This window comes from Dromaius novaehollandiae, chromosome 4, assembly GCF_036370855.1.
Source record: "Dromaius novaehollandiae isolate bDroNov1 chromosome 4, bDroNov1.hap1, whole genome shotgun sequence".
Lineage (NCBI taxonomy): Eukaryota > Metazoa > Chordata > Aves > Casuariiformes > Dromaiidae > Dromaius > Dromaius novaehollandiae.
The window spans coordinates 19,162,973-19,176,013 of record NC_088101.1 but is presented as its reverse complement, the minus strand read 5'-3'; the positions used below and the strand labels follow the sequence as shown (position 1 = coordinate 19,176,013).

The window sequence follows — 13,041 nt, the reverse complement described above, 5'->3', positions numbered from 1 at the left end:
AAATTTTACAGTGCTCTTTGGCACTGCCTACAGGGCATAAATACAGTTCCTGCTAGGTCCTGTGGGCATATCCAAAGGACACTATTTTTTAAACAAAACTTATATTTCAATGCTTGATCTTTTACCTGTATGAAGGAAGGTGTTATGGGCAGGAAGGAGGTGATCTGTTCTAACTGCTACTGCGTCTTTCACTGAGCTGCAGAATATGGTCCATGGTCGAGAGACTCGCAGATGTATTGGATGTAGCAATAGTAACCTGATGAGATATCGTGGGATAAAATAGGATAGTCGCTGTATCTTTCCTTCATAAGTTTGGGGGAAAAGGAGGTGCCATTGCTTTTAAAGGAAAAAAATTGTGTTCACAAGAGCAAAAATACCAAGGATATCTTTGGTTTACAATAAAATGTAGAGATACAAGTAATACAGAACTGCACTTATTAATCAATAAAAGTTGGACCTAATAGACAAGCTGTGTGTTCCAGAGCTTCATAGCTGGCATCTCTGCTATGACCTCTGCTAAAGTACCGTGACAAAGTGGGAACAGTTCAGCAGAGATAAACATTGTTCATTTTTTGCTTTGGAATCTTATATATTTGTAAGGTAAATTTATCAGTATTCTGCCTTATCTCAACATTAAGAATATGTATGAGTCATTCATTTACTTCTGTGGAATCCATAATCTAGTAAAGTTCATAATGTAAACCTGGATGAGCAATGTCCTTGGACTTTATATAATTTACAAAAAGTTGAAACATTATCTAAAATAGATTACAAGCAAGAATTATTATACTTCAAAGCTACACAGTAAATTGCAGATAGCAAGTAGCTTATAGAAGCCTCTCAGAATCGTATTCCTAATTTTAAAGCTACAATTGTCTCTGCATTTTGAGAAATTGGATTAAAGAGGTAATTTTTAGAAGGAAATCAATACTGTTTTCCTAGATTAATTGCAATGGTCATTACTTATAAAAGAATTCCCCAGACAAAACAACCAAAAAACCCCTGGACCTAAGATAATTTCTGGAGGCGGTCCGATTCATGATCCATTCAACAGCTAATTCTTAATAGCATCTTCTTACTCAACATTTGTTTCCTTCATACAGGCATAGAAGGTTGAGCATGCTTATTATTTATAAATCATTTATTTCACCAAAAATAACACTTGAGGTCAAATTCTTCTTTGCCATACATATCCAATGCTTTGGACTTTCATTGGACTTCCCCCTTGTGTAACTGGTACAAGAAAAACGGGTTCTTCGTTTACTTCTGTGGATAAGTTGACTTATGCCCCTACAGACCTCACAGAACTGTAAATAAGCACAGGGTTCTCAAACAAAAAATGTGTGTTGATGGGCACAAACATAAATGTATATGTGCAAGTGATATTTCTGCACATTTGTATTACTTGTTCACTGTTTTCATTGCTGTTTTAGGAATTTTCAGCCTAGTAAAGTCTTCTCATAAAACTATTTCTTTCACAGAGATGCTTGGCATTTGGTGGGAGTTTGTTTGTTTGTTTGTTTGTTTGTTTGTTTTGGCAACAAAGTTTTTACAGCACAAGAACACCACCACCCATCATCTTTTATCTTGCTAGTATGCCTTTTCAAAATACAGTCCCTTGAGTTTAATCCTGTTGCTTTATCAAAAAATAGTTGCCAAGGTGGGTTTTTTTTTCTATTGTATCTAAAAAGAACAAGGTTCTTCCTTAGTAGAAAATCATATGAATTATTCAAAATGAAAATCTTTATTGCCTCAAACTCACTTTCCTTAGTAAAGCTTGAAACATGCCCATGGGAGAAGATGCGCTTTTGGCTGAAATCAGGACTACCTAGGAAATGGTACTTTCAGTTTTTAGGCAGCTTGAAGGAAGGTTACCAGGGAACAGAACTTCAGCTCCAGGAGCCAGAGAAATAGATGGAAGAGCTTGGCTAATTGTATTTGAGTTTTATCATAATCATGTTTCTTTTTTCATCTGGTTACCTAATAAATACATTTTCCATGCCTTGCTTTATGATATTTCTTTCTTGAAGTAAAACTCAAGTTGCCTCTGTAGAGTAAGGGAGAGATTGATTATTCAGAAGTTATCCCATCTCAAACAGAATTAGTACAGGTACAAATTACTCGTCTCCCCGCAAAAGCCTAGTGTTGCCTGTATGTTAGATTGGTTGTGAGAGCGAACCCTCCAAAAACTGAAGGTGAACATGTAGTACAAATATAAAACCTGTGTATTTGAATCAGCAGGGAAGCTCCCAATTTTTGCATGCCATTTTGCTTTATAAAAGTATGATTTTTGCGTTTCCTATTTTCAGTAGGAGCTACAACTGTGCTCTGTGGTGGTGGAACTGATCCACCAAGGCTTCATTAGTTACTAGTTCCAGGTATTATGATAGATGTTTGAGACTCAGAAATCCCTGACCTGAACTTTTGTCCTGTCCCAAGGCAGCTCCAACATACATGAATATAGTATGTCAGATAAAAGCCTGGTGAGCAAAGCATGAGACAGACCTTATTGCTGTATTATTGAAGATTTTGTAGTCATTTATTATATATTTCCATTTGCAAGTTCATAAACTTTAATTACCTGGTAGGGTTTACGTTTGATGTGGCAAAACTAAAACAATGGGAAATGTTCATTTTTTAATAATCAAGGAGAATTTATTGGAATAATATCTTTCTGTGATCCTTTCATAGTCAAAGAAATTTGTGTATCCATTGGCATGTAGGGCTTCACTACAGGAGATGGAGAGGTGCTTAAATGTGCATATGTGCAATCACACAGATATATTTTACTGCTTGTGTTTTCCGGTTTTAAGCACTAGTTAATGACATATACGCAAAGCCATTTTTTGCAAATGCTGTAATGCTTACAAATGTGTGTAACTGCAATATATGTGTGTATACAGAAATTAAAGAAGTGATCAGAATGGATCATGAGGAATTTTTTAAAGGAGTTTAGTTTGTGCTCCCAACTAAAATGACAGTTCCTTTTATCTGCTTGAAGTTTTTCATTCCTTCATGGCACCAGATGTATAAATTATTTCCAGCTCTGGGAGGAATTATTGAGAGGCCTGGTGTGCATGTGCATTAAAGTTTTATAATAGCCTGTTGCTTTTATGTTCTTGAGCCTTCAACTAACACAGTCAGGATTACCTACTGCGGTTTCTCTTAAACATACATTTTGTAGAGTAAGATTTGAATAGCTGGACTTGACCAGCATTGTGCAGAATTAAAAATAAAATTTATGGTGTACCTAGGTGTGTGTCTAGAATCGTATGTGGGTGACTGTCACTGTGGTGTCTAAGTGTGCATCTGAGAGCATGAAGTACTGGCAGTAGTTAATTGGTTGAGATCTGCTTTAGGTAGGAAATATAGGTGCTGTCAGTCACTGTGATCCAGACCCTTCCACTGTACAGGCTTAATAGAAGTGGCTGAGGAGGCTGTAGGGAGTCATATCAATCCTTGGCAAGCTCTGTAATCTGAGAGACATGTCCAGAGAGACATTCAGACCACCTGTGATCAGAATTGCTTTTTGTGTCAGCTGAAGGGGAATTGGGCACTGCCTGTTAACTTGATGAAACAAAATACATTTGCTGCTGTTTCCTGTACCTTTTGCTTCTTGGATCAAGGACTTTGTTCTCTGTAATAGTGCTTTATTTTACATGTTGCATTCATTTAAAGCCAGGGGTGTGATTCACTGGCTTCTTTCTGGTAGTTTAATGTTTTAGGTAATTGTCTGTTTTGTTACTTCTTCAGGAAGAAGAAACCCAAGGCAGCTTGTGTAAATGTCTCAGTGAGCGTCCCCTGTCAAAGATTGGAACCATTGCTTGGATGATAACACTGAGTGATGCCGTACATAATTTCATAGATGGTTTGGCTATTGGTGCTTCTTTCACTTTGTCTCTGTTTCAAGGACTTAGTACCTCCATAGCCATCTTATGTGAAGAGTTTCCTCATGAACTGGGTAAGGAACTTCATTCAGCATGCTAACTGTGGAAATAGCTGTTGCAGGAGTTTGTGGTTGCCAAAAGTTGGCATAGATTTGAAAGAATGTTTATACAAACTAATGGAAAAAATACTCATCAAAAACTTACTAAATACCAAAATACACATCTAGCACAGGAAGTTTCTAAGTAGAGGTGAATGGAAGCTGAAAGTAGTTGTTAGAGAGGTATTAATTACCCTGTTCGTACGTGCCTTCCTAGGCATGCACTGTTGTCTTCATTTGATTTTTTGGCTTTACCCATTATGGATAGTTTTGTGTTCCTACGCTCTTAGCATCGTTGTGTATCCTCTGCCCATTTAGAATATTTCAGTTACCTTAGCATTGAAGGGAAATGCTCTTCACTTATTTGAATGAAGAAAAGTAGTCATGGGTTATAACTTGTATACAAATCATGTTTTCCTTCAGACATTCTTTGAAATCAAAAAATAATCACAGTATCACTTGCTTTTTTTTCTTTTTTTAGGGGATTTTGTCATCTTGCTTAATGCAGGAATGAGTACTCGGCAGGCTCTGTTTTTCAACTTTCTGTCTGCCTGCTCCTGTTACATTGGGATGGCTTTTGGTATATTAGTAGGCAACAACTTTGCTCCTAACATCATCTTTGCCGTAGCTGGTGGAATGTTCCTGTACATCTCTCTGGCAGATATGGTGAGAAATTATTTCATTTTCAGTTATTTATTTTTCTGCAAGAAAACAAAGGCTGCATTAGCACTCTCACCAGTGGAATTTAGTATTTTGTTCCTTTCCTGCCAGAGTCCTCTACTTATTATTATTGGAAGCTAAATTGTCAGTTATAACCTTAATGAAAACCTTTGATTTCATGACTTGGGCTAGTCTTATTAGCGCGTTTTGAAGGGAGACAAGCTCTTCATGAATTTGGTCTGGCTATATCAAAAAGCCCTTCTGTGAATGTGTTCAAATACTTTGTTTCAGCATTTTGAAGTGAAATGCCAAAGCGTTTCATGTTATTATTTTTAAATGAAACATCTGATTCTTTATTTAAACCACCTTTTAAAAGAAAAGCAACAAGAATGTAGTAAACAAAATAAAACTAAGTTTTTATTTCTGTGTTGAATGAAATGTACTGGGTAGCTGATGTTGATAACTTGGGGGTTGTTTAGATGAAAAATCTGATTTAAATTCTGTTTTGGATTAAACTGAACAGTGCCAGCCCCAGCTTCTTGGTTCAGACTGAAAAAGTTGTGCTGACCTTTGTTCAAAACAGTCCATCTAAAATTCATTTTTTAAGTGTTACAAGAAGAGGTAAGTCAAGGAGAGTCTAAGATCCAGATCAGATTTAGATGTTAAGATATAAAAATCTGGATTCCCAGGAAGGCACCAGTGTTATATAAGTCCCTCTTATGATGATGCTTTATTTCCAAATGGAAGAGACATTTATTATCTTGAATTTAAGTATTGCAAGAACAGATGTTTCTTTAAAAGTATTCATATTCGCCACATGAGAATCTACTTGAATGTAACACCAAAAGAGTGAGACCTGAATTTGAAAAGATTTGAGGTCCCAGTTTGATTCTACATACAGTTAAGAACTGCATCTTGTTATATAATAACAACTATTACATTAATTCCTATTATAGTTTAGGTGATAATATAGAAGTAATCATCAGTAATTCATAAGTAATCTTGTTAGAATTAAATGAACGCACACGTGGTTTCCCTTACAAGTTTGCAGTACCTCATTGCTAATGCTTTTCATTTAGTTGCATTCTAGTTCACTCAGCAATGATGTGTAAAACTCATGGCATAAATTTAGACTGGCTCAACTTAAAATTGTTATTATTAAATCCATTAAAATAGATAACATTCTTTTCTTCATATCTGTTGTTCTGTACTCTCTTTCTGTATCTCTGTCTCTGCCTCTCTTTTTTTAGGTTTTGGATTGTATCACTTACCTATCTGAAAATTTCTCCCCCCTGAAAATCTGAAATAGGGTATGCGAGTGCTCTGTACAGAGATCTGATTTTCCACTTTCTCTTATGATTTTCACACACTTCTGGACTGCCTGTCCAGAAGCAGGTAGGATTAACAAGAATGTCATTTCTGCTTTTCTTCTCTCCTCCAATTTGAGCACAGGCACAGTCCAGCCTCTGTCAGAAAGAATGCTGCATGGTAAGGCTGTGGGCGTGTGAGAATGTGTATATTGAGGTGTGTGAGCATAAATGAGCCTTGTCGAAAGGCATGAAGTTGATCTGGTTTGTCGTGCAAGAGAATTAAGGAGTTCTGGAATGACTTCTGAGAAGGTTTGGCCACTTCCCCACTAAACTTAGTCTGTTCTTTGAGAATCGCATTGCCTTCGATAGTTGTTTTTTGCCTTGTGAGATCGAAATAAGATACAGCTTCTGAGTCATGCAGCCTAAAGGTCTCTAAACTAACACTGAAATTTACAGTCTCTGTTGTGTTCTGGTGATATTACTCTCAGCACACCGGCAAGATAGTTTAAAGGCTATTTGAGTATGTTTGTCAGTGTCAACTGCAGTTTTATACCTTTATCTGCAGCAAACATACCCTGGATCGCCCCATGTTAATGGGGACTTTATCACCAAGTGTTCATCTGTCACCATCTCCATTGTCTCTCTGAAGAAATATCTTTGCTTCAGCAGCTAGAAGTAGATCAGTCATTCATTGCTACTGTGTTGCCCTTTAAAATGTGGATTGCTGAATGACAGTGGGATATGTGTTACCACTAGTTTAACGGCAGCCTAGTTCTTTTCTTCTCTGCTTTACTGCTAACTAATCAGTCCACCAGACCTTCCATTTGTAAAAGGTTTCCTGTTTCTGAGGAGTTGTCCTTGTTTTCAGCTTCACTTCATTTGTTTATTGATAAAGCAGAAGAATCCTAATCTTCCATTTCCTGAAAGAGGATTTCTCTGTCCACATCAGTGAAGGAAACAATGCAATATTTAGCAATACAAGGGCAACTGCTATTAGCAACATATGGTCCAAGAGTTGGACCCTAGGAGATACCTGAAGTAAAAAAGGGGAAATTTGCATGAGAGCCAACCAGGCAAGATCACAACAGAGGAGAACAGAACACCGTTTCAGTTTTCTATTCTTGGTGAAGTGGTTTTTCAGGGAAGCTAGAGTGACCTAGTCCTGTGACTGCCTTTACCCTCCATTAATTCTACGCTTCAGTCCAAAGCAGCAATATGCTTCAGTTCCTAATGCCTTAAGTTATACATGCTACCACGAGATGGCAATACTTACCTAAAAATATTGCTTTTTTCTAGTTCCCGGAGATGAATGATATGCTGAGAGAGAAAGTGACAGGAAGAAAGATGGATCTCACATTCTTCCTTATTCAGAATGCTGGTTTACTAACGGGGTTTGCTGCTATACTGATGATTACATTGTATGCAGGAAATATTCAGCTGTAATAATGCAAGTGAAAATGGAATCAATACTGAAGACATCAAGCAAATTACAAATGGAAGACACTTGAAATCCGTAAAGGGACATTCATTTAATCTACTCAGTTCTGAAACAATGACAAGTTTTTCCCCCACCCCTACAAATCACAGGAAGTTAATTTTTCTTTGGAACTTGCAGTCAATGCCAATAGCATGAGCTGTCAGCTTCTGTACTTTACCAAAGAACTGATTCACATATTTATATTTCTACTTAAAATCATCAGACATACCTGAACCGTGACAGAGAAAAGATGCCACTTGGCCAGTAGGATAATGCAATACATGCAACCCCTGCATATGCATGTCATGCAACTCTGACCAAATGAAAGCTGAGGTCTTCCAGGAAGATACTTGCTCAAAAGGAAGTAATGAAGTTCCATATCTTTTTTTTTTCTTTCTTTCTTTTTTTTCTTTCTTTCTTTCTTTTTTTTTTTTCTCTTAGCTGTCATGAAAGCAAGCAGTTTTAAAGCTGATTAATTTTCATGAATTCTGTTGCAGGGTTTGTCTGTGTAACATCCACTTCCCCCATGAAAAAATATCAAACTATTTCAGAATGGGTACTAATGAAGCTAAGATTTTTAATTACTAATTAACACTGGAAGGAAAGATACCAGTTACTGCTTTTCATCTTTTTTTCTTTATATGTGCACTAGGGGATTGTTGATTTATTTTCAGAACCACTTTTTTTTAATTAGGAGGAACTTGCGTTAAATTTATGACAACTTATCAACTGCATAATATTTTAGAAACATTGAGTATTTTAAATTTTTTTGAACATTTTGTATTTTTATGAAAATAGTCTTATTTTTAACTTCCACAGATACTCCTTTTAAAAATCAGTATTCTGGGTTAAAATTTTGAGAGGGTTTATTGTTAATTTTACAAAGTGGATCTTAGAAAAAACTTGTTAAAATCAACATTCTAGTAAGCTGTTTTGTAATTTGAATAATTTTCTTCTATGCAGTTGGGTGAAAGTAAGTGTTACAAAAATATAGAAACTTTTATCAGAATCTATTGCATTTGAACTTTCTAAAATCATGTTTATATGTATGAGTTCTTGTGAAATAAATAATTCAGCTACTCTGGTGTTTTGAGATGTATGCAAGGAAATTCATACAAATATATTGCATTTCAGTCGCCACTAAGCTTTGAAAGAGGTGTTACTATTTTCTTAGCAAGTTACTATGTTTTCATTGATTCCAGACAGGTTTTACTATTTCAAAGGGAATACTGTCTCTTGACTTATTTCTGACCAGTAGGAGTGGACATATAAAGATATTTTTCATTCACTATTAAAATATTTTCTATGAGATAAATGACTTAAAATGACTTAATATTTTATTTGAATCTAATCTATAATGGCATTAGAAAAATAACTTTTTTAGGTGCCTGGTTATAAAAACAAATTTTCAAGGCAAACTGCACAGAAATTACAAATGATACTTATTTTAAAATGTGTTATGTGTGTTAAAATCTATTTATGATAGTCTGTGATATTTGCTGTATGGAAAAAAGCATTTATTAATCACCTAATGCCCTCTGAGTTTGTGGAGAAGACACACCCAGTATTTCCTTTAACCCTTTCTTTTGTTGATTGCTCGGATATAAGCAGTTTGTACATCGGACTATTATGCATGACAAGAATGTATGTATTATGTATGACATGAATGTTTATTGACATTTTTAATCATGTGACCATACCTAGTTCATCAGATTACTGTAATATATGCTTATGTGGTACTTTTCACCCTTAAATCCAAATATGTTGCAAGGGAGGCTTGATTATTGTTATCTACCTAAGGAAGAAAAACTGAGACAAGGAGGTCATTGAAATAACCTACTTTAGATCACAGAGCAGACCAGAGATGGAATAAAGCCTGATTTTCAGACTACTGCTTTAGTTACAGAACCAAGTTGCCTCCTCTGGTAGTGGAATATTTAGTAGGTGAGAAAGCTGTTTGCTTTCTGTATAATCTTTGACTCTATCTCAATTTCAGAACGGCCAGCCATTTCCTAGATTTTGCCAGAGCATCCAGGGAGGAAGACGCATGAGCAAAAACTCAAAAAATTGCTGGTTTGTGAGAAATAAGAATGCAGTAAGTTGCTCCCTGAAAGTTCAAAAATCAGTTGAGGAAAAATTTTTTTTGTTAATTTCATCTCTAACTGTTAATCTTATACGCTGGCATCTCTTAAGCCTTCTTTCTAACAGATGTGGAAAAATCAATGTATAACCTAATTTCAGTGGGCTCTTGTATGCTTTTATATTTGTTATTTCCATAGGTCAATTTATCTGATTTGGGAAGGTATTCTGTTTTAGCACTACTTAGATCACTGTCATAAACTTTTCTCTCTTTCATGATGTGGTTCATGACCCAAGACACACTTCAGTAAATTTCAATGGAGTCAGTGGCTGAAAAAAAAGAATTACCTGTAAAAGGCTCTAAAAATGGAAGAGCAATTGATTTTGGAGCAAACCACATATACAGAGAAGCAATATGGACAAAGGATAAATCCTAGAGTGCGTCTGATTGCTTGAAGAAGGTATATACAGAAAAATGATCTAGTCTGTGGGAAAACCTGTCAAAAATGTGGTATGTGATACTGTCTATGGTTGAGGAGAAATGAATTGAAAAATTAAACTGGTGCTTAGTGTAGGCTTATTGCTTTTGACAATGAGATTTCAATGAGATTTTTACTGAATAAGGATTTGAAGTGTTCCTTAAGCTGAAAATTTGGTTTCAACTCTGACCAGCTAAATTAAGCATCGGCTCCATTCTAGCAGCAGTCTGGAATTCGTTGTGCTCCAAATGTCTGAGCATTTACTCTGCTTCTCCATCGAGTTTTGCAGCCTGTCTTAAGCTTTGTGTTGCCTCAGTTAAACTGCAACCAAAACCAGATCCATGTAGTGTAAAGGTGACTTGAACATGCATAAATTACATTCAGTTATGCTAATGATAGCAGTGTTAACATCCCTTGTTTGCTACATGCAGAGAATCAACTGTGTGTGCTCATCTCTGTATCACATTCCATATATATATTTTATCTGAAGGTTTTGGGGCTTTTTTTGTTTTTTGAAGAAACTACTTGTTTTACCAATAGATATGTGAAAAGATTTACATATTTGTATGTTGTTTTGTCTTGTCCTCTAGCATGTAACCTATGTAAATTTGAAGAAGGCTAAGATCCAGGGAGAGAACAGTCTTAGATGATTGTTTTTCTTCTCCATGCAATTCTGATGAACCTGCTTAGAGAGTCAAGTTGTGTTGAGCCAATTTTAACTTTTCTGAATATGTAACTTGCAGCTAAGTTTGGGATATGGATTGAGCATATGTTTTTCCTGTAACTCTAGACAATAATGTCAAACAATAGAACTCAAGAAACCTTACAGAGCCCTCGAAATTGCAACTTAAACTGGTTATGTGGGGGGTTTTGTTTGTTTGTTTTTAGTTAAGTACAAATTATTTGGATAGAAATCTAATTGTAGAACAGCAGTTCATAACAAGAGATAGTCCCACTCTGCCCCCTACAGCTGTGGGAATTAGTCAGCTGTAGTTGATCTCTTAAGTGTGCCACACCAGTTTCAGGTGTTTGAGCTTTCAGCATAGTAATAGGAGCAATCAGGCACAGATGCTGTGAGGCCATTCCCAAAAGGATCAAATTTGCTCAGTATTCCTCAATGGGATTTGACTAAGTGAAAAGAAGATAGAGAAAAATTGGCTCTAGTTATGCATGTTTTACTTCCAAAATCAGAAATACGTGTGAAATTCTGATTATCCTTATGCAAACAATTGGCCTGTAGGGAATGGTAGGTCCCAGCAAACAGTTTCATATATGCACATGCACCCAGTGAGTATTTTAGCTCTTGACTTTTATTTTGCTCTGTAGTATCCCAAAGTTTCCAGGAATGCTGCAGCTGCCTTATCAACTCTTACAACACTTGACAAAAAAGTTATCTCTGTAAGATTTTAGAAGAAACTCCCCTTGCCATATCTTCAAGTTCAACTTAAAATGTACTGGTGTAACAAGCTGACAAGCACTGCTAAAATGAAAACTAGAGAGAAAGCCACGTGTCTGTTAGTAGTAGATACATCTGCCAAAGATAAGGTCCCATTGTATATTTAGGTTTTAATCCCAAATACTTTTTCATTCTATATATTGTTTTTCCTTTTTTCTTTAATTACTACAATACTTTGGAAGGAGATCATAATGTTTTCTTCTAATTTTAAAATCTTTGCCCAATTCCTACACCTTTTTCCATTTTAAAATTAAGTGCTAAAGCATTTAAGGTTTATGGAAAAGAATGAGAGATACTGAGTGGCATAGGAAAGGAACTGCAAGGGAGATGTAGTTTGAATTTATGGATAACGTGAATGTGGAAGATAATGTAATTCTCCATAGTGTGGCTCCATAATGTAACTGCTGCTCTAGGTGAAAGCATTTTAAGATTCATAGAACCCAATTTTGATTTCTTCTAGAGAGATTTCAGTTGCTGATTCTAAGAACAAACAGCTTCTTTAATAAGGATTATTATATTCTTCAAGATAGAAGATGGAATCAAAAAGAACAAGCACAGAGCATAGGCAACTACAGCACTCACAGAGATACCTAGATGTCTGTACCACACTCAGAAAGCTGTTCTGCCTTGTGACCCTGTCATGAACAGTCTTTTTTTTGTGTGTAACAAAAGAATTTGAGAGAATCATTGATGCAGATGAATAATAACACCTGTAATAGTGGCACACCAGGCTCTGTGGTGCTAAATATTTCACCTGCTCTCTCTCCTTCCTCTAGAAATTGTGGAGGCTGGTAGCTCAATACATTTCTGAAGGGGGCTTTTTCAGCTCTCTGCTCTGCGCAAGAATATAAGGAGAATGTGCCTAAAAACACAGCAGGAGTATGGTGCTGGTAAAGACGCCCCCAGGAAATACTTTCTTATATAGAACTTCTGCAAAGAAAGAATATAAAGTAGAATTATTTTGTAATAAAAATTCTTGGTTTCATACCAAAGCTACCTAATAATACTCCTCTTCAAGAGCTGTTCCTTTAGACCACACTCCAGAATTTGGAAAATATATTCTCTAAACTTTCCATTCTTGCTTTGTTTTTTGGAACCACAGACAAGGCTTTTGTAGTTGAAAGTCAAACACTCCATTTATTTCACCCTGTTTAATCCCAGTCTAATCTTGTTTTTCCTTATCTTGTACACTTCCATAAATAGTGGTTAATATGCAACTGATTACTGGCAATCTTGCATAGTCTTTTAACCTTCAATATTAGAGGAAAAAATTGTCAGTATTTTACTTAATATTGAATAAACAACCCACCCTCACTGTGATGTACTGCCCTAATTTCTGTGGTTTCATCTACAAGTAATGTTTAATTGGATTCTTCTATGAGCTTTGAATGTAAAGTATTTCTATTGTGGTTGTGACTATGAGATCCAATGCCAGTTAAGTTAGGCATTGACTTCACATTGAAATATTGAGCTCTCACGTACTCATTTCTGATCTAGATCACAAACTGTTTCATAAAAGGTGATCTCTGTAAATAGCATAATTTACAGATAGGGAAGTAAGTCAATAACATATCCTGAAGTAGGCAAGAAGTGGA

General features: G+C 35.9%; 1 protein-coding gene across 1 annotated transcript in view; it reads left to right on the top strand.

Annotated features, from left to right (window-relative positions):
- Window positions 1-8,512, top strand: part of SLC39A8 (solute carrier family 39 member 8) — a 29,418-nt gene extending 20,906 nt beyond the window's left edge. Inside the window, exons 6-8 of the mRNA XM_064510530.1 lie at window positions 3,754-3,961; window positions 4,467-4,651; window positions 7,252-8,512. Coding sequence (XP_064366600.1) covers window positions 3,754-3,961; window positions 4,467-4,651; window positions 7,252-7,398 — 540 coding nt within the window. The 3' untranslated portion in view covers window positions 7,399-8,512. The remainder of the gene's footprint in view (window positions 1-3,753; window positions 3,962-4,466; window positions 4,652-7,251) is intronic.
- The last annotated feature ends 4,529 nt before the right edge of the window (window positions 8,513-13,041 follow it).